Genomic DNA, 20,773 nt, shown 5'->3' with positions numbered 1-20,773 from the left:
AAAATATATAAACAATTAACTTTAACTAGGAATTACTTTTCCAAAAGTTGTAGTATAGAAATTGATATATATTGTTTACTTTATTATATTTAAGATTTATGCTATCAAAAGCTATAACTAATATAAATTGATATTATTTTTCTTTCCTCTCATCGAAAGTCATTTTTTATGTAACAAATAGTTCAAATCAATGAAACATAGCTACCTTCTTCTTCTTTTCTTTTCTTTTTTATTTAATAATAGCCCCACTCTTTATTTATGTGATAGAGATCTCTCAGCTGAACTTGAATTAAGGTTAATTTTTAAGAGTAATTTTATGTGCATAATATTTTCACAACATGTCTTAAGTTATCGATTGTGATTGATTCTAATGTGGACTTACCGTTCATATCATTTTTTTACCAATCAATAGCAGTTTGCCACCTAAGATTTGTTATGAAAATATTATTGATGTAACGTTACTTTTTTAAAGGAAGTCTACAATCATTAGTAAGGATTTTTGTGCATAGAGCACCCACAAATAAAGATGAGTCTATCCAAACAATCACATTTTCAAAGTATGAAAAACTACAAGCTTTTGGTCAGTTCATTACAAGCTCCAGGGTTCAAATTCAGTCTTACTGATTTGGTTGTAGTGAGCTAGTGGTCCCTGTTACTTTGTTTAACGAGCTCATGTGTTCGACCATTCCACCGACTATTCTAATGTATATGTCACATTCTGAAGAGTAAAGAATAATATGCTGCCTTAGCTCTGAAGCATGCGTGACAATTTGCCTAGACTCTCTCTTTTTGGCCTCTTCTCAAGTCAAGCAGTTGAGAGCAATTATGGCATGGAAGATCTGTGCCACACAATTTCAACTGAAATTTCTATCTTGGAAGGAAACTTCTCATTACAAAGAAATTTCTATCTTGGAATTTAGCCTTCACAAAAGTCCACATAGATTGGACCTCCTACTAGTCCACTTGTTGGGTAAAATTATCATGTTCTGCTTTGCTTAAATAATTAAGATAAGAGGAAGTTTCGTATTTGGACCACCTACTAGTCCACTTGTTAGGTAATTGTCATGTTCACAGCTTTGCTTTAAATAGTATCTCTCTAGGCTCTGGCAACTCCACTCTTACAATTATATCAACATTTTATACTCTCCACAATTTCTCTTCTATTCTCTGTTTTCCACTTCAACCGACTGTCTATCTGTCTGTCTCTCTCTTCATCTCATCAACCTTGACAATGTGATCCATCCGAATCCTCAAGGTCCTCTCTCTTCTCTTATTCAATACTCTATGTGAATTCTCTGTTTTTTTATTTATTTATTTATTAAATTTATATTTGGTTGGTGTTCAATTTCTGTTTGAGTGATGAAAAAACAGTGGAAAAGGAGGAGAAACATAAATTTTATTTTTGGGTTTTTTGTGTTTCTCTGTTTTATATCTGAATTTTTCCTCTTGTAGTAGTTGTGAGATTGTCAAATAAAAACTGTTTCCCTTACTATTATAATGTGAAAAGTGAAAAAAATAATAATAATAATAATGTTTGGATAACAGTAGCTCCTTTCTTGATTTCTGTGTGATAATCATAATTTTTAGAGACCAGCTTTTTGAAAGACTAACTAAAATTCCAAATTTTCAATTCTATTTCTTTCTAAATTATTAATCAATTGTTTTTTTTTTCTTTTTCCTATAGATAATTAGTACATGAACGATACTAAGCCTTATGCCCCCCAATCAAAACTTCATATCTCTTAATAATCTCAATTGCATGTTTGATCAAGTTCCACAGCCAATCTTGCAATCATTATCTCTAATTGTTTTGTTAATAATCTCATTATATATATATATATATATATATATATGTATGTATATGCATATAATTGATGTCAAAAAGAGGCATTTTATGATTTTTTTTTCTCTCAACTCTCATTTTTAATGGTTTTTCTTAAAAGATGTCAGCAAGAGAGTGATGACCTAAAGAATTAAAATTTTCATGAGTCGTACTTTTGAGTGAAAAAAAATGATTTGTTGATTTGACCCGTAACATTTAAACAACCAAATACATGGGGAAGGGTTTATCCTAGAAGAATGTAGTAGAAATACTAGATTATCTTCTTTTCTTAGTGGGAAATTATGATTACTTGCAGTCAAGAATAATCAGTCTGGGAAAAGAAAAGGCTGGAAGGCCAGGTTGTTTCAAGCAGCTTTTGGGCTTTACCACCACTGCTGCAAGTCCTCAATTCTGTAAGTTATCACTTTTCAAACACATCTATCTCTTTTATTTCTTTCTTTTACTTCCTCTTTGAAGGAAAAAATCCACTTCAAAATATATTCTTCTTCCCTAGTTATTTCCCTAGTTATCACTTTACCAACATATTTCCAATCGCTTCAATGAGTAATCAAGGAGCCTTATTGTTGTCATCATCATTCTAGTGTTGGTTTTGTTCGTTTGTGTCACTGAACCAAAAAAAGAAAAAGTTTATTCATATGAATCACTGTCGTTCTCTCAGAGCATTTATATTTTAAAATAATACAAAGAATATATTTTAGGAATTGAGTTTGTCTGGCTGAACCCATTGAGTTCCTAGCTTAAAACTTCCTTGCTGTTGATGCAACTCTCTGATGCAGAACTAAACCTTTTGGACTGCAGTGTTTGCATTCAGAAGTCTCTAGAATGCTGCCATTAGTAAATATAGTTGTTTGCTTATATGTATTAAATTTAACCCAATGCACATAATGTCTAGACCTGATCGGTTTGGTTTCCGACATTCTGCCTACTTCCTCAAACTATTTACTATTTAGTTCAAGGGTTTATTCATTTCTTCACACCATGGACCTAGATCCAACTATTTGATAGTTCGATTGATGGGCCAAGAATCCAATTTTTCTAGGGCTAACCCATGTATTACTAGAGGTTTAATTCAGCATACTTTCATTCTGTTTATGCACTCCAATGGAGAAATGATTTTGAGCAAGTACTAAGCAAAATCACTAGTGAACTTACAGAAACCCTTTCTGGGCATAGCTCAACTCATGGTGCAAATCCATTAGCAAAGTCATAATTTATTTATAACACAATAGAAATCCATTGAATTTTAAGATTACATTTTCAATCTGATGATATAATAAATAGAGCAAAACAGTTCTTGGCATCTTCAATTGTGAAAGAACAATCAAGTTGTTTAGAGAGAAACCCCTTATTATATATGTGCAAGCTTGCATGTTACTATGTCTCTTTGCTTCCAATACCCAATCTTAAAAGTTAAGAAGCAATTACATAATACAACACCTTGGAGACTCCAATTGAAATGTGGGATACCATTTAATCCAAAAGCATAAACTTATGAGTTTGGGCCCAACTATGTTATATTAAATATTTGCTCTTGTTATTATTATTTAACTAGTTGCAAACCCACGTGTTGCGCGTGATAATATTTTTTTGGTGATCTCATTATATATATATATATATTTAAAAGCTTACATATAACTTTTTTTTAAACCTTTACACACACACACACACACATCTAAAATGTGAATCTTTACATATACCTTTAAGTAAACTATATATATATATATATATATATTCCACTTCATTAGATGTGCTAAACCATAGACTACTACTCCATAATGATAATTGCTAACTAATTTTATCTTTTATTTTTTAATGATCTCATTTATAACGCTTCTTACCATTATATATTTACTAACCAATGATTTGCATAACAAATACGTTAAATAAGAGATAACATCGTTCATTAGATTTTCAAAAAGTAACAGTGTTTGAAGATTTTAAAATTTATATAAGGTTAAATGAAATGTCAAAAAAAGATTTTAAATTTCTTAACTTTATTTCTTATGCAATTTCTATTAGTATTGGAGAACATCACTTTTTTAGTTATGATTGGAAATATGGTTTCCATGATTAAAGTATGGTTAGTTTTTAAGTTTAAATTTAGTACTATGATTGTATTTTTTAGAAAATTATGGCTTGGAGTCTAATTTGTATTAAGGTTTGAGGTCTCATGCAAAATGGTTCAAATGAGAGAAATGAGCCAAAGAGAGACTGAAGTTTAGCTAATTTCATATTGAGCTTATTGATGACTTTGTTCCTCAATTACACGGAATGATTACAAATAAAAGTTTTTAACAAATACAATGAAATTTTTCATTACAAGAAAACATCTATCTTGGAATTAGCCTTAACAAAAATCCTAATAGATTGTTTAAGGCTTTAACAACTTGTGGCTAAATGGAGTGGTTTTGTTGTAGGTTGAGTTGTGAGTATGGATTTGGACCTTGGGTCGCTTGTGTGATGGTTTTGGTTAGAGAGCTTTCATGGCCTTTGTCTGTTTGTCAGTATTGGGTTTTAAGTTGTAAGGGACTGGGTGTTAGTTGGGCCGAGTGTGCTTTGGATCTCAAATCTTTTGTTTTTTCCATGGTTTGAGAGTCTATGTTGTCCATCTAAGAAGACAGTGGCACAATGCCAATCAAACAAATGGTTTGGGTGGTTCCAATGATAGCCCATAATATAGGCTTAGCACAACAGTAAGAAAAAGTTGTCTATCTCTCGGCTACATTTGAATCGAGGGTTAGAAAAGTGAGAGGATTTAAAATAAAAAAGTGATAGAAGGACGGGGATAAAGCAAAGTAGTATAAATAGAAGAGATTTGAGTTTTGAGTTTTGAGTTTGAGTTTTCTCTTATGTGTGTATAAAAGGAAGAGGATTTAAAATAGAAGAGATTTGAGTTTGAGTATAAAAGGAAGAGGATTTAAAATAGAAGAGATTTGAGTTTTCTCTTATGTGTGTTTAGTTGGGAGGATGAAAAGGTAAAGAGATAGAAAACTCATTTATTTGGTTGAGAAGAAAAATGAAGATGGACAATAAAGTTAGTATAAATTTATAATTATATATCCATTATAAATTTGAAAAAGGGGAGAAAAGTAAAATTTATAAACTGGGTAACCAAAATTAATCAAATGTTGATGGGCTAGAGTGTGAGAGTGAGAGCCAGAAATCTGTCATACCTGAGCTTTGAAGTGTGAGAGAGAGAGAAAAGGTAGGGCATAAAGCAAAGTAATGTGATTGTGACCTGTATTAATTTACACGGTACTTTAGTTCAGAAATCTAAAAAAAAAAAAAAAAATTTAATGGGCCGATTTTCCATTTTACCCCTTTTAGTCACCCCCTGGTCCTGTGCTATGATCTAGGGCAGATTTATCCATTAACAATGGCTCTAAATCAAAATAGGCTCCACCACCTTAAACTCTCACTTCAGCCCATGAAAGGGCGAAGAGCTGAGAGTCCATTGGACATGAAAACCTACTTCAACAAGACTAATATCTTCTCCTAAAAAAAATTAGTATTATTGTTGAAATTTTTTTAAAATAAATTTCTTGATTTAAAAAAAATTAATAATCTTTCATCATCTAACTTACCCTTTTTTTAATGACAAAAGGTTTTTTTTTTTTTTTTTGGGAGAAAATTTAATGATAGAAGGTAGTTTATACATTTTATGGTTTTGAAATCCAGATCGTTCAATGAACCGTAAGAGGGAGATGTTCAAGGTTTTTGAGGTTGAATCGAAGTCAAACCGTGATTATGTCATAATTAATTTAATAATTATTTAAAATATAAATAAATATATTAAATTAATAAAAGTAGAAAAATGAACTTAAATAGTCCAAATAAATATAGAGATATATTTTTCAAATGTCTTTTTTATATCATAACTTTCATAAGGCAAAATAAGAAATACTAAATCTTAAGAAAACCTAAATAATTTTTTTGTTAAAGCTCAATATTTTACTCTATTAATCTTTTTATGACAGCTTATGTCTAAATTATCTTAAGTCATGCTTAAGCCCACTTGACTACCCACTAAATTGTTTTATTCTAAAGCCCGTTTGAATATTCAACCATTTATGAAAATTTTAAAAATAAAAAATAAACACAAAAACTAGAAGAGTGGCTGTACAAAGCATTAAAAAATTGATTAAACCCAATAAAAATTAAAAAAGAAAAGAAAAAAAGAGTGGTTGACAGCATGTATTTAGGGAGTGACAGAAAGCAAGTTGTGAATCATCTTCCAATTAGACCAGAAGACTCTAGAGTGGAAAGGAAAAAACTCAGAGAGAAAGAGAAAATGCAAAAGTAGCAGTCTGCAAAAATGCAGAGAAAGAATGGGCGAGTGAGACTAAGAAGAAGAATAAGAAGAAATGTTGGGGCGATCTCAAGGTCTGAGGTTGAAGCTTTAACAATGGCTGAGCTGTAAGTACCCGGTTAACCTTGTGCTAGACATCTTGAAAAGATGGTCGAGAGCTAGAATCATTTGGTTAGAAATAGAGAATACCCAATAGGGGAATTGGTCTGGCAAGCAATCCCACATGTCCACGGAGTTGCTGGCACTAGAAAACATAAATTCTTGCCAATATAGGTGGGACTCCAATTCTATAGGCTCATTGATGGAGAAGTAAAGTGTTGCATGACCCCAATAGCTTTCTTTAATTCGCTTATCCAGTCTTTCTTGTTAGATTTATTTTTTAGTTTTAGTTTTGATTGTATATTAAATTATTAATTTTTAATGAATTATGGCCTTTAGTCTAATTCCTATTTAGGTTTGAGGTTTCATGCAAAAATGTTAGCGAATTTCACCATGAGCTTATTAATGACTTTGTTCCTCAACTAAATATTGAGTTTTGTCCAAACCTTTAAATTTTTTCTTATATTCGCTCAACAGATCATAAGTGCATTTGACCAAAATTTGTAAATGTGTAGAGTGAAGTTGAGTGAACAACAAACTTTTGTCTTCATCCTCAATTACACCGAATGAACAATTACAAATAAAATTTCTTAGACAAATACTTGCAACAAAACTTTCATTACAAAGAAATTTCCATCTTGGAATTTGGCCTTCACAAAAGTCCAAACATGATAGTCCACTTGTTGGGTAATTATCAAATTCCCATCATGGAATTTAGTTATGCCTTGCTTCAATAATTAAGATAAGAAGAAGAAGTTTCATAATTGGACCACCTACTAGTCCACTTGTTGGGTAATTGTCATGTTCATAGCTTTGCTTACATAATAATATCTTTCTACCTAATATCAACATTTTATACTCTCCACAATTTCTCTTTTATTCTCTGTTCTCCTCTTCAACCAACTGTCTCTCTCTCTCTCTCTCTCTCTCTCTCTCTCTTCATCTCATCGACCTTGACAAAGTGATCAGCATCCTTAAGGTCCTCTCTCTTCTCCTTTTCAATACTCTGTGTGAATTCTCTGGTTTTATTCAATTAAATTTATATCTGATTTGTGTTCAATTTTTGTTTGAATGATGGGAAAATAGTGGAAAAGGGGAGAAAAGTAAAATTTATTTCTGGGTTTTTTGTGTTTTCCTATTTTATATCTGAATTTTTCCTCTTGTAGTAGTTGTGAGATTGTCAAAAAAAAAAAAAAAAAAGTTTCGCTAAAATAAAATAGTGTTTGCGTAGCAGTAGCTTCTTTCTTGATTTCAGTGCAGTAATCATAATTTTTAGGACGCAGTTTTTTTTTTTTGTTTTTTTTATTTTTTTAAGACACTAAAATTCCAAACTTATAAAAATTATAATTGATAAAGAGGCATAGTTGCTAGTTTGAATTGGTAAAAAAATTGTATAATTGATGTCAAAAAGTGGCATTCTATGAATGTTCTTTTCTCTCGAATCTCATTTTCAGTGATTTTTTATAAAAAAAAATGTCAGGAAAAGAGAGATACCACTTGTATACCTACTTTGTTTTGCTGAAAAAATAAAAATTTTCTTAGGTCTTTGTTATTTCCTTAATTTTTTTTAATAAATAAATTTGATAACATCCAATCTTACTTTTTATGTTTTGAGTTTAAAAAAAAAAAAATTGTTGACTTGACCCATAACAGTTATATATATATATATAATCTATATATAATAACTAATAGTCGAAATGTTTGACTTTTTGTTGACCTCTCCTCATTGCACCACGTGGCTACATAAATTAATTCCACATCTATGATTAAAAACACGACAATTGTATCTTTTCTTTTTTTAAGAAACAACACAATTGTATCTTTTCAGTTAAATGTTTACCTTAAAAATATATATATATAAAAAAAAAAAAAAAAAACTGCCTATTATTATAAACTAGAGACACAACTCTTGGGGCAGTAGTTATAAATAAAACATCACTTCTTTTTTTATATTTTTCTCACTGAACATTCTTCTTTCCCTTCTCTCTCTCCCTCTATCTGAAATTTAGTATTTGCAACAGGACTTTTCTTTTTGATAGCACCAGCCAGCAAAGTTCCAAAACAAGTTTAAAGGTCAAATACCTCTCCTCAAATGTATGGTAAATAAAAAGTGGGTTAACGTAGCACAGTATTTGTTTCATAAACTCAAAGGATTTGCGTGAGTTCTAAGTATATGTTATTGTGCGATTTATTTTCATATTTGCGTTAATATTACTTTCGGTGGTGATATTGATTTTGATGTTGGATTACATAGTAACGTAACTGGTTTATTCTTTTCTAATATTATTCCTTTTTCAAACAAAAACCTTAGACAATCTCACAGTGCAACAATAAAACTAATACAGTAAATAGAGTTTGATATAGAGAAGTATATATGAAACTATCAAATTGGTTTTGAGTTACTATTTGGTGGATTCTTTGGGCGACTTATATGTATTTATTTATTGCGTGAAACCGCCTATTGATTTATTGGCTATATGTATTTGATGAGAATACATGTCTAAGTTGGAAGCCATTAATTCTTTTTATTTCATGAAACCACGAACAGTTTGATGACCCAAGCCTTGTACCGGTTCGGGTTAATTAATGGTGGAAAAGAAAGAAACAGCTTTCATTATAATTTATAAAAGGTATGATTCTTGACTTATGTGCAAGATTGTAATGGCAAGAGTTAATGGCATGCAATCTATGAGTAATATATATATATATATATATACACACACACACACGGTTGATATCTTTTGTTAAATTCTTTAGCTGTGTATTTGGCAATACATGATGGATATGTTATGAAAGATTGCATGGATGCAAATGACAATTAAACATGTCATTAATGCTAATACCCTAGCTTTGGGCAAAGGTGTATGGGTTTGATGAATAAAGAAAATTTGGTCAATATAATAGAGTCAAATATTTTGAATCTATTTTATTAGACTCAATTTTGGCGTGGCTGCCAATTTTGTTATTGGTTAGCCTTTTTACTAATTCATCAAGGGACTCATTAAAATAGCATTATGAGAGCTATCGTTAGTAATTTCAAAAAATTGGAGTATAAGCCCAATATTTGGATGCGTTGAATTTGAAAAAAAAAAAAACAACCGGATTGCACACTGATGGGGCTTGTATAATATAAAAGCAAAATGTTAGACTTTTTGTTGACTACTTCTTATTGCACCATGTGACTATATAAATTTATGCCATGTATATATTTAAAAACACCGTAATAAACACATTTTCAGTTAATAGACGCATTTTTATTCAATATGCTCATTTTAGGTCAATAGGCACCTTTTCATTCAATAAAAACATTTTCTGTCAATAAACACATTTTTGTATATCCAATATGAAGGGTTTTAACTTTTCAATAAGCAACTTTCGGTATATCTAATTTGAATGGTTATGACTTTTCAATAGGCAACTTTTGGTATATATATTACAACCTATCTTATATATATATATATATATATATATATATATATATATCTAATTATATATCTAATTATATATCTAATTATATATATATATATATATATCTAATTAAGCTAGAGACACAATATTCTGTCTCTTATTTATTCCCACAAAAAACTAATAAATAAAACATCATTTCTTTCTTTTGTATAACTAATAACACTTTGTGCTATTTCTTTTAATATAATTTTAAAAAAAAATTCATGTATTTTTGCTTACTACTGCAACTCAAAAATGATGTTTTTTTCCCCCTGAAACTTATTCAGTAGTTATTCTCGTGCATCGCACAGGTTAGCAACTAGTATATATCTATAATCATTATGGTTAAAATGTTTATTCATATTAATGGACCAATGATCTGACTTTGTCTGACTAAACCCATGAGTTCCTAGCTTGAGACATCCTTGCTATCTCTAAAACTGGTCGGTTTGGTTTCTTTTCTTTTTTTTCCCATAAAAAAAGTATGTTTATAGTAAGAGATAATGTCATCCATTAATGGTAAATCTCTAGTGACTATTATTACTTATTTGACCACTATAATGTAACAAACAACACAATAAAAATGAGTCCATACTTATTCTCCTCTTATACCAAATATTAAATTACAAACATTTTTCTCTTAATATTTTTATTATTATGTTACATCTAATTGTTGGCATGTTAGGGAATCCTTGTGAAATGGATCAAATTACTATTACCTCCATTCAATGTCGTTGGTCCTATGAAAAAATCCGACTTTTTAAAGGAACAACATTTAATGCTATGTATTTTTTGTTTTTACAGAGAATAATGCATTGTCTTTAATTATAAAGGTAAAATAAAGGGAAAGTTGAGAAATTTATTTATTGACTTTAAAATAGAGGACAACCTTACGGGACTACTAGAGGGCCAAGAATTTGGAATAGATGAAGTATTCTTTTTGGGAAAACTAAAAGGATGCGTCATTTTAGTTGTGATTGATCAATGGTGTGAGGATACAATGAGTGCATGCAGCATGCATTGACATGGGGAAGGGTTTATCCTATATATAAAGATCAAGAGGTTTGATACTTAGAAAAAATTTATTAAAAGCACAGCGTTTATTTTGTAGTGATAAATACAATTATATAATTTTAAGTTTGCAAGGTCGATTCTTGGATGTAAAGGGCACTTGCATGCCTACTCTGTTTAAAAAAGAAAAAAGAGTTGTTGACTTAACTGAAAACAGAGGATGTATTCCTCCACATCAAATCGTTCTCTTCTTCTCATTTTTTTTCCTTTTAATTTCTCTTTTAAACTTAATTGAATGCACTTTTTTCTTAATCTTTATTGTAGTTCAAGATTTGCCAATATATTTCTAATGGCTGCCATTAGCACTCAATCTGCCTCATCTTCATCATCAATTTCTTCTTCAACACCACAATGGAAATACGATGTCTTTCTCAGCTTTAGAGGTGAGGACACACGCAATAAATTTACTGACCATCTATATGTTGCCTTAAAACAAAAGGGCATTCTCACCTTTAGAGACGAGGAAAAACTTGAGACGGGAAAATCTATTTCATCAGAGCTTTTGAAAGCAATAGAAAAATCAAGGTTTGCAATTGTCGTTCTTTCAAGAAACTATGCATCTTCTACATGGTGTTTGGATGAACTTGTAAAGATCATTAGGTGCATGAAAGAGATGAAGATGATGGTTCTACCAATTTTTTATGATGTGGATCCATCTACTATACGAAAACAAATGGGTACTTTTGCCCAAGCCTTTGCTAAACATGAAGAAAATTTCAAGGACTGCATAGACAAGGTGCAAGCATGGAGAACTGCTTTGAGAGAAGTAGCCAATCTCAAAGGATGGCATGTACAAGATAGGTAATCCAAATTGTCATTTCTTTCTTTCAAATATTCACATAACACCCACCTCATATATAGCATTGTTTTGAACCTTTTGTAGACCTAAATACATGTCTGTAGTTCTTTCAAGTTTTATCTTGAGCCAATCAATTTTCAATTAGCACAATAGAAAATTAGATTTCCTACCTTTTATTAATGTGTTTATTGTGCTTTATACTAACTACATATTTTTGTTTCTTCATTGTAGGCCTGAGTCACAAATTATCCAGAACATTGTGGGAGAATTGTGGCATAAATTAAGTTATGCATTCTCAGAATACACCGAAAACCTAGTAGGAATAATTTCTCGAGTGGAGAAATTGGAGTCATGTTTGGATTTAGGGTCAAACAATGTTCGCATGGTAGGGATTTGGGGGATGGGAGGAATAGGTAAAACAACTCTTGCTAGAGTTGTGTTTCGTATGGTTTCAAATAAGTTTGAAGGTTGTTGTTTTCTTGCTAATGTTAGGGGAGTTTGTGAAAAAGATGGTTTAGTTCGATTACAACAAAAACTCATTCTTCAAATTTTGAATGAAAATATGGGGGTGGAAGATGTTAATGAAGGAGTTTTTGTGATCAAGAATAGGTTACGTCATAAAAAAATTCTTCTCGTTCTTGATGATGTAGATCAATTAGACCAATTAAACAAGTTAGCAGGGGATCATATTTGGTTTGGTTTAGGTAGTAGAGTTATTATAACAACAAGAGATAAGCATTTGCTACAGATCATTGGAGTTAATGAAATATATGAGGCTAAAGGATTGACTCATGGTGAATCTCTTCATCTTTTGAGTTTGAAAGCATTTAAAAAAGATCATCCACCCGAAGATTATCTAAAGTTGTCCAAACACTTTGTAAATTATGCTTGTGGGCTTCCTTTAGCTATTGAGATTTTGGGTTCTTTTTTGTTTGGTAGAAGTATCCATCAATGGAAAAGTACATTAAATAGACTAAAACAGTTTCCTGAAAAAGATATTCTCCAAGTACTTAGAACAAGTTTTGAAGGACTACATGAAACAGAGAAGGAAATATTCCTAAATATTGCTTGTTTCTTTAATCATGAAAAGAAAAAAGATGTAGTAGAAATACTAAATTATCTTGACCTTTTTCCAGATGTTGGATTAGGGGTTCTTTTTGATAAATCTCTTGTTAAATTTAATGAATATACCTTGTGGATGCATGATTTGCTTCAAGAAATGGGCAAGAACATAGTTTATGAAGAGTGTCCTAAAGAGCCGGGAAAACGTGGCAAACTATGGCTGTTTAAGGACATTAACGATGTACTGACAGAAAATACAGTAAGTAGTTATTTAGAAAACTAGATCATGTATCCTATTATATTATTCAAGGTGAAAACTTCGATACAATACTTTAGGTTCAATAAATTAGTTTCCCAAATGAAATTCACTTGCTTGCTTGGATTGACCAATAAAATACAATGTCATCATTTTCAAGTATAATTAAATTAAATTCAACTATTAGTTCAAATTTTATTGGGAAACCTAATGAACTGCACCTAAGGTATTGTATTTGTATTTAAGCTTTAAAAGAGTAAAGTTAGAGTAGCTTTAGTAATCTTACATTTTGCAATTCACTAATCTGTTCTATTCATGATTACTAGGGAACAAAAGCAATTCAAGGCATAGTCTTAAAGTTGCATAAACAAAAAGAGGCATATTGGAATCCTGAATCCTTTTCAAAGGTTCATGATCTTAAATTGCTCATAATTGATAACGTTCACCTTTTGCACGAGCCCAAATATCTTCCTAATGCCTTGAGATTTCTTGACTGGAGTGAATACCCTTCAAAATATTTTCCACCAAGTTTCCAACAAAAGGTAATTTAGGTACCTTTTACAACTTTAATTTTAAGTTTTCATTAAACCGTATGATTTTGTAGAAGCTAATTTTTTTATTTTCCTTTTTGGATTTTTACAGTCTTTTGATAGTTTGAAGTTCATCAAATTGAAGAAATCACTAAAATTGATTGAAACTCCTGACTTCAACGAAATCCCAAATCTTGAGAAATTGGATCTTGAGGGTTGTATAAATTTACGTTCCTTGCACCCATCAATTGGAGTTCATCAAAAACTCACTTTTCTTAACCTAAAAGGTTGCAAAAACCTCAAAAGGCTTCCAAGCAAGTTTGAAATGGAGTCTCTTGAGATCCTTATTCTTTCTGATTGCTCAAATTTACAAAGAATTCCAGAGTTTGGAGAAAATATGGAAAGTGTATCAAGGCTTTGCTTAGATGGCACTACTATTACAAAATTACCCACATCAATTGAGAATTTGACTGGCCTTGTTTCATTGAATCTAAAAGATTGCAAAAACCTCAGAAGTCTTCCAAGCAAGTTTGAAATGGAGTTTCTTGAGATCCTTATTCTTTCTGGTTGCCCAAATTTAAAAAGAATTCCAGAGTTTGGAGAAAATATGAAAAGTGTATCAAAGCTTTACTTGGATGGAACTGCTATTACAAAATTACCAACATCAATTGTAAATTTGACTGGGCTTGTTTCATTGAATGTAAATGATTGCAAAAATCTCATGTCTCTTCCTAGCACCTTTTTTAATATGAAGTGGCTCAAAGATCTCAGTCTTTCTGGATGCTCAAAACTACTGGAAAACTTGGTGACTGGGAAAAGGGTAGAAGAGGTTGATGCGAGTGGAACTGCCACAGGTCTTATGACTTATTCCAATACTATTTTTCAAAGTCTTAAAACACTAGCTTTGGGTGGATTTAAGCAAAGAAGTCCCAATCACATGGGCTTGTTAACGACTTCTTTATGGGGCTTGTGTTCTTTGACCGATCTGGATCTAAGTTATTGCAATCTCAATGCAATCCCCAATGATATTTGTCGCTTATTCTCTTTAAGATATTTATGTCTAAGCGGCAATAATTTTAGTTGCCTTCCGGAAAACATCGCTCAACTATCCAGGCTGGTTAACTTGGAGGTGAACAATTGTACGAGTCTTCTATCATTGCCAAAGCTTCCATCAAATATTATTTATACTGATGGAAGGGGATGTACCTCACTAGAAACGCTACCAGATCTATTACCACTAAATTTTCTATTTGGGCGTTCCCTCAACCTTACAAATTGCAGTAAATTGGCTGAGAATCAAGGCTTCATTGACAATGGATTGCTGTTTTTTGCAGCGATGATGAGTTCCCTTCGGCGCCCTAACCACTTTTTTAACAGTGTTATCACTGGAAGTGAAATTCCAAAGTGGTTTACGCATCAAAGTATTGGGGATGAGGTTAGTATTCAAGAACCTAATTCTCTTTTGTGTAATGAGTGGATCGGGATTGCTGTTTGCGCTGTATTTTGTTCTCATCCACATCACCAAATCCCCGAAGAAGGTTCACTTACCTGTTGGTTGAGAGTTAACGGAAAAGAAATGATTGGCGCACCAATGTCGCTCGACTTTGTTCCTTTATCGGATCACACTTGGCTACTTAATTTGCGTCCTCAAGACTTTGGGGAGGAAGAAATGAAGAAATCATTGTGCGAATGCGATGCAAATGGATTCAGTCAAATTGGAATTGAAATTGAATCCGAGGAATCAATTGTATTTTCGAAGGCCCCATTAATGGTAAAGAAGTGCGGGTTGCGAATGGTATACAAGAAAGACATTGAAGATCTTAATTTCGACGACTCGACGGCGGCGGCAGCGGAAGGTTACAAAGCCAAGCGAACTCGTGATGACTATGATGGGGCTGGAAGCTCTAATTACGAACCTCACCCAAAAAGGATTGAAAGAGTCACAAAATTTATGGGTGATTGAAAGAGTCACAAGATGTTCTTGGTGTTCAACGAGAACGGGTTGAAGAAACTGAAACTGAAAAAACCATTTGTGATGCAAGAATTTGTGAACCACGGCGGAGTGATTTTCAAGGTGTATGCGGTGGGAGATCACGTTAAATGCGTGAAGAGAAAATCGTTGCCGGATATATCTGAAGGGACACTGAATAATATGGCTCCGGAGGAGGGTTTGTTGTTGTTTAAGCAGATATCGAATTTGATTGCGAAAAGTGATTCTTCTTCTGAGGTGGAGGGATATATTTCTGGAGTGGAGAAGCTTGTGGAGGAGGCGGAAATGCCGCCTTCGGAGTTTGTGACGGCGTTAGCCAATGGGTTGAGGGAGGCAATGGGGCTTAGGCTTTTTAACTTTGATTTGATTAGGGATAGTAGAGATGGGAATAGGTACTTTGTTATTGATATCAATTACTTTCCTGGGTTCGCTAAGATGCCCGATTATGAGTCTGTTTTTGTGGATTTTTTTTGTGATGTTGTGGAAGAGAAGAGGAGGAATGTGGAATTGGAGGCGAAGGATAATTAAGAGGTGAGAGGTGGCTGTAAGAACAAGGAATCAAGTGAGAACAAGGAATGTGCTGAAGAGCTAGGTGATTGAAGGTTAATCAACATTTTTCTCTGTAAGTCACTGTCTTCCTTCTTTTTCATGTGTACAAATATTAATGGATTGCCCACCATATATTTGATTAGAGTTGTCAATGAGACTCCTAGCAATTTGACTAGAACAAACAAAGAAATGCAATAAAAAGCTTCTTGTTGTACTGGTTTATTGTTGTTTTCTTCCGTTTAAGCATAGAAACTCCACAAAGTGAAACACACACACACACACTGAGTCAGAGCTTGGAATCAGTAGCAAAATGTGTGGAGAGGAGAGAGAAGCCACGAGTGCAGAGAGTAGAGAGAGGCAGAGAAATTTGAGAGTGAGGTCTTGCAGAGTTTCCTCTCCTTTGCATGAAAAAATGCCCTCAGTGATACTAACCCAAGTGTTCTGTCAAGCGGGTGGGGGCATCACTGAACTCTTGTCCCCATTCTTGACTTGGGCCCATACTTTGGGTGGTAGGATCAAAATCTTAGTTTTGTGGATATAATGTCTTCCCTTCTACATTGACACATGGTCCGCACCACAATTCCACATGTTTTGGTAAAGCTTGGTCTAACCTTTGGTGGGGCTGCCTTTCTGTCTCTTCTTTTCTACAATGTTGGTGTCTTTGAGTTTGGTAGGTAATAATTTTTCTCAACCCTCCTTCTGCTTCTAGTTTCCCAAATCTAAGGATTCTAGTACTTTGATCTGTAGAGTATGCAACCTCTGAATCCCTCCCCACCCTCATCACTGCCTTCCCTGTCCCCATTTTAGAAATCCACAAGCGCAGCCTCATTTTGTTTGCATGACAGGTTTTTCAAAATGATTAAAGTAGAATTCCATGAATTTATGATTGTGATTGAGGAAAAAATTCCTAAAGTTTATCATGTCACTAACTGTCATCAACAAATGGTGAAGATGCAAGAGATACGCACCATGAATTAATAATTGCGATTGAAGAAGAAGTTCAAAAAGGTAGCAATGTCACTAATGGAAATCAACAAATACTATGAATAATAGATAGTATTGAACACTTATTGTTCCAAAGTCACCTTAGCCATGTGCTTCCATTGTTTTCCAATGTTAGGAAAACGTCTTACACCCCATCATCACATGTGACGCTTGTGCACAAGCATGGGTGAGATCTTAATAATATTTGAATCTCACTTAAAAGTGACACATCTTTTAGTAAATTGGATTTTTTGTTCTTTTCTTTATTTGGATTCCACCTAATTTCTTTTTTTTCCAACATTCAGGAATTTAATAAAATATATGTAATGTCGATTTTGAATGGAAAGGCTGGTATCAGCCTATCACTTGCATTGCCCTGTTGATCTATAATATTAACAGTTTGAACTCATTTTATACATAACATTGCTCGTTAATTATGGAAATTTTTACCATATGACTTTTGTGCTTTGGGCTCTTGATATTCTTGAAATTTTCCTGACTTATTTCAAATCATTACCAAGGCAAACCATCCATACTCAGTTCACATGTTTGTCTTTTTAGTAATTAGACTCATGTAGGCAAACAACTATGTAGGCCAGGTTGAAAATTGGAGAAGGTAGCTTGCTTAGATTTGTAAACCCTGTGCTACTTGTTATCATTGTTGGTGCATTAAGTCTAAAATTTATGTTTTTTCACATTTTCATTGTTGTTCTGTCATTTTAGCCTGATGAAATACATTTCATAGTGAATTGATAATACACCTTCATAGACATCCAAGTATATATATAGGGTTTTTATATTATTGTATGTCCCCAAAGGCAAAGGCATGTTAAATGAAATTGCTTAGCTTTTGTACATGTTGTGGCAAATCAAAGATACTTTCAGGTGGAATTCTGAATTAGTTTGAAAACTCTATAGCCAAAATGATTATGAGAGAATTTTACAAATTCTTGTTTGTGTTGCTGACAAACTCGTAAGGCCTCATTCCAAATCTAGGGCTTATTTGGTTGAAAAAGTATATTGGTTGTTGCATGCTAGAAATTGTTGAAACCAAGTTGGAAGGCCCTTTATTAATCTTTACTGGCACAACCATAAGTGAAGACCCTGAGCTTTGGAACCAATTATGTAGGTTACAATTACCTTCTAAAATGATTGCCATAATATGAATTTTCTTCTTGTGATGGCAGAATTGAGAAGGCATCTGAGGACTTGGTCCTTTGAGTCAAAGATATTGAAAGAATTTTTTTCTTTTTCTTTTTCTTTTTCTTTTTATCTAGAGAAATCTGGTTTGGTTTGATCTGTACATTAGAACTAATTTCATTCAGCCTTACTTGATTCAGGCATGGATGAAGAGCTGGACGAAGGAAGGGAGTTTTGGGGATCTTAAAGCACTTCTCATTGTCCTTTTTCTCTATTTTATGGTATATTTGGACTTGCAAGAACAAGGAAAACCGTGAAGAAAGAGCCTTTCTCTGCCATTAATGTGGTCTTGTATTGTAAAAGTTTGATTTCAATGTGCAGGGTAACTTACAGTTCATAAAACAAAGAAAAGTCTTGATTGTTGCAAGATAAGCAAGTGTAGACCTTTAGAGAGAAGGAAATGCAGGGGATCCAAGCTTCTTTTGAAAAAATAGAGAAGGTGCATGTCCATGGCTGGTTGTTTCAGCTGAGCTTTTTCTTCCTTTTTAATCTTTTTGTAGATATTCACAAATTAAACATGACATTGCCTCAAGTAGATATTGCCATAGATTTTCATGATTAAATTCCATTAACTGTATATGCATGCATGCAAGCCATTACATATTATACATGAACAAAAGCTTAATGTAGATATTGAAGCTCCTAACTCCTAACACCAAGAAAAGTGACTTTGTACCTTTTCATAGCATTGTAAAATGAATGCTATTTACATAAATATTGATAAGCAAAAGAATCTATTATTGATCTAGAAACTCCAGGAAAGCCTCCTTGACATACCATACATTCTGTAACTTCAAACTATTTGGATGGTTGAAATGACAGCCTCTTCTTAGTAAAATGTGTATGTTTTTGTATTTAAAAAATCAATTTAAAAAAAAAAATGAAGGAAAAATCAGAAATGGGGATCATGAGAATGACTCATATCAACTAAACAACAAAAATATATATTCCAGCTTTCCAAATGTTCCCTATTGGCTATTACATAGCATCTTCTAGTTTGTCCTGCATTTTCTTCATAGCATCTTCAAGCTTTGAGATTTCTCTTTGTTAGTATTATGAGAATTTACAAATAGGTGGCAGAGTTGGTCAATTGAGAGGCTGTGGTGAAGGACATTGAACAGTTTACAAATGTTTGTGTTTGACAGGTGGATGGATTCCCTGCAGAGTCTTGATCCCTAGCAACCCTTGCCCCTAAATTCTTTATGAACATTAGCTTGGATAACATGCAGCAAACTTTGAATCTTATACTCTTTGATGCTTGTGCTGTTTTGGTTCCTTCGTTTCAAAATGTACGAAAAAAGAACTTAAAGTTCTTCTAGGTATTGTTTGTCTTTATTTTATGGTCTATTTGGTCTTGTAGGAACAAGGCAAGGGAGATCCTTTCCCTGCCACAAATGTGATCATGCATAGTAAAAATTTGATTTCTATGTGCAAGGTAGCTAACAGTTAAGAACTAAAGGATAGCATCCACAGTAGTAAAATACGCAAAGTCCAGACCTTTATAGAATCTTCCAACTGGCAACCAATCCTGCTTGAGAAGAGCTGCAAGGGTAGAAGAACGAAATGGAGGGGTCAGTTTTGATTGTAAACATAAAGATGGGTCCATTTCTGGTTGTTTGAGCTGGACTAGGGAGGCTGGAATAGAAGTAACACAGAGGTGGCAGATTGATGAAGGACATTCAGATGTTTAGGAACCAGTTGACAGATGTTTTGGGTTTGGAGAGGAGTTCATACGTCTTCTGACAGAGCCTCAATCTCCAGCAACCATTGCTTCTAACTTCTTTATGAACTTTAGCTTCGATAACAAAGTTGTTGAATAGAATTGTACAATAGTTGTTGATGATTCTGCTTTCTTTAAACGGCACAGTTTTTACTAATTAAATGCCACGACAGTAGAGTGACGCCCTTTCATTAATTTGATAGTTTTCGCTTGATAGCTGTTGGTCCTTTCCAGTTGTCAATGCCTCGTTGGCTCCACGTTATTTGTAAAGTTTGTTAGTTAATTAGTCTGGTAGATCAGTTTGGGCAGTTTTCGGGAAGTTAATTTCTGGGTAATCACGTAGCCTCTATTTTGTACATAATTGCATATATAAACAAGTAAAGTTTGGGTCGAGTGCCTAGAGTGCACCCGATCTATTGCAATGACAACACGTGGTCAAAACTGAAACACATGTTACCATCACAATAGATTCAGTGCCCTGGTTGTAAACAGATCTCTATTTCTAATTATCATTGAGTGAACTTCATTTTTCCTCAATCAATTTTCTGTTGCTTTCTCTCTCTGTTTTACCTCTTTATTGATTTACTTTGTTACCGTGAAATTCAATGAGAGTTTCTGTGCAAATTGTTGTAGATCTAAGTGATCATGATAGATTTTGTTGGAAGTATCCTCTCATTTGGAAACTTTTAAGTGTCAATTTTTTCTTTTCTTGTGGAAAATAATTAGTAATGCTTTTTACGTGTGATGTGTTGTGAATATGAGGAAACTAATAATGCTTTTATGTGTCATATTTGTTTTTCTCTTGTCAAATTGCATGAGCAATTTGCTTTGATTCTTAGCAACCCCAATCAAAGAGGGTGTGATTAAAATGATGGTTGAATGTTCTATCTGAAAATAAATCTCATAATGTAGTT

General features: G+C 32.9%; 4 protein-coding genes across 22 annotated transcripts in view; all 4 read left to right on the top strand.

Annotated features, from left to right (window-relative positions):
- The window catches only part of LOC126720431 (disease resistance protein RUN1-like), a 186,940-nt gene that overhangs the window by 53,854 nt on the left and 112,313 nt on the right, over nt 1-20,773 (top strand). For 3 of the 19 annotated variants that reach the window (XM_050422926.1, XM_050422923.1, XM_050422924.1), the window contains 2 exons: nt 19,285-19,458; nt 19,575-20,129. The gene's annotated coding sequence lies outside the window, so the exon portion shown is untranslated. Of the gene's footprint in view, nt 1-16,008; nt 16,029-18,264; nt 18,579-19,284; nt 19,459-19,574; nt 20,130-20,773 lie in introns of all 19 variants that reach the window. The other 16 variants (XM_050422911.1, XM_050422922.1, XM_050422931.1 and 13 more) reach the window with 13 other exon arrangements.
- On the top strand, nt 1,094-15,523 carry LOC126720426 (TMV resistance protein N-like). Its single transcript, XM_050422893.1, has 7 exons — nt 1,094-1,255; nt 2,139-2,235; nt 8,273-8,350; nt 11,034-11,570; nt 11,800-12,889; nt 13,213-13,428; nt 13,529-15,523. The coding sequence occupies exons 4-7, from the start codon at nt 11,059-11,061 to the stop codon at nt 15,377-15,379; spliced, it is 3,669 nt and encodes a 1,222-aa protein (XP_050278850.1). The 5' UTR covers nt 1,094-1,255; nt 2,139-2,235; nt 8,273-8,350; nt 11,034-11,058; the 3' UTR covers nt 15,380-15,523.
- Nucleotides 2,245-20,773, top strand: part of LOC126720428 (TMV resistance protein N-like) — a 128,669-nt gene continuing 110,140 nt past the window's right edge. The window contains exon 1 of the mRNA XM_050422908.1: nt 2,245-7,230. The gene's annotated coding sequence lies outside the window, so the exon portion shown is untranslated. The remainder of the gene's footprint in view (nt 7,231-20,773) is intronic.
- On the top strand, nt 15,392-15,934 carry LOC126721264 (inositol-tetrakisphosphate 1-kinase 1-like). The gene has a single exon (XM_050424318.1). It carries the CDS (start codon nt 15,392-15,394, stop codon nt 15,932-15,934), a length of 543 nt encoding a protein of 180 aa, XP_050280275.1.

Source organism: Quercus robur, chromosome 4 (assembly GCF_932294415.1).
Source record: "Quercus robur chromosome 4, dhQueRobu3.1, whole genome shotgun sequence".
NCBI classification, from domain to species: Eukaryota; Viridiplantae; Streptophyta; class Magnoliopsida; order Fagales; family Fagaceae; genus Quercus; species Quercus robur.
This window is presented reverse-complemented; position numbering and strand designations above follow the sequence as displayed.

Bases quoted from the DNA above. Each gene is read 5' to 3' on its own strand.
- LOC126721264 (XM_050424318.1), top strand. From the start codon at position 15,392: ATGTTCTTGGTGTTCAACGAGAACGGGTTGAAGAAACTGAAACTGAAA.
- LOC126720426 (XM_050422893.1), top strand. From the start codon at position 11,059: ATGGCTGCCATTAGCACTCAATCTGCCTCATCTTCATCATCAATTTCT. The intron at 11,571-11,799 runs GTAATCCAAATT...TCTTCATTGTAG, and splicing joins GGATGGCATGTACAAGATAG to GCCTGAGTCACAAATTATCC. The intron at 12,890-13,212 runs GTAAGTAGTTAT...CATGATTACTAG, and splicing joins ATGTACTGACAGAAAATACA to GGAACAAAAGCAATTCAAGG.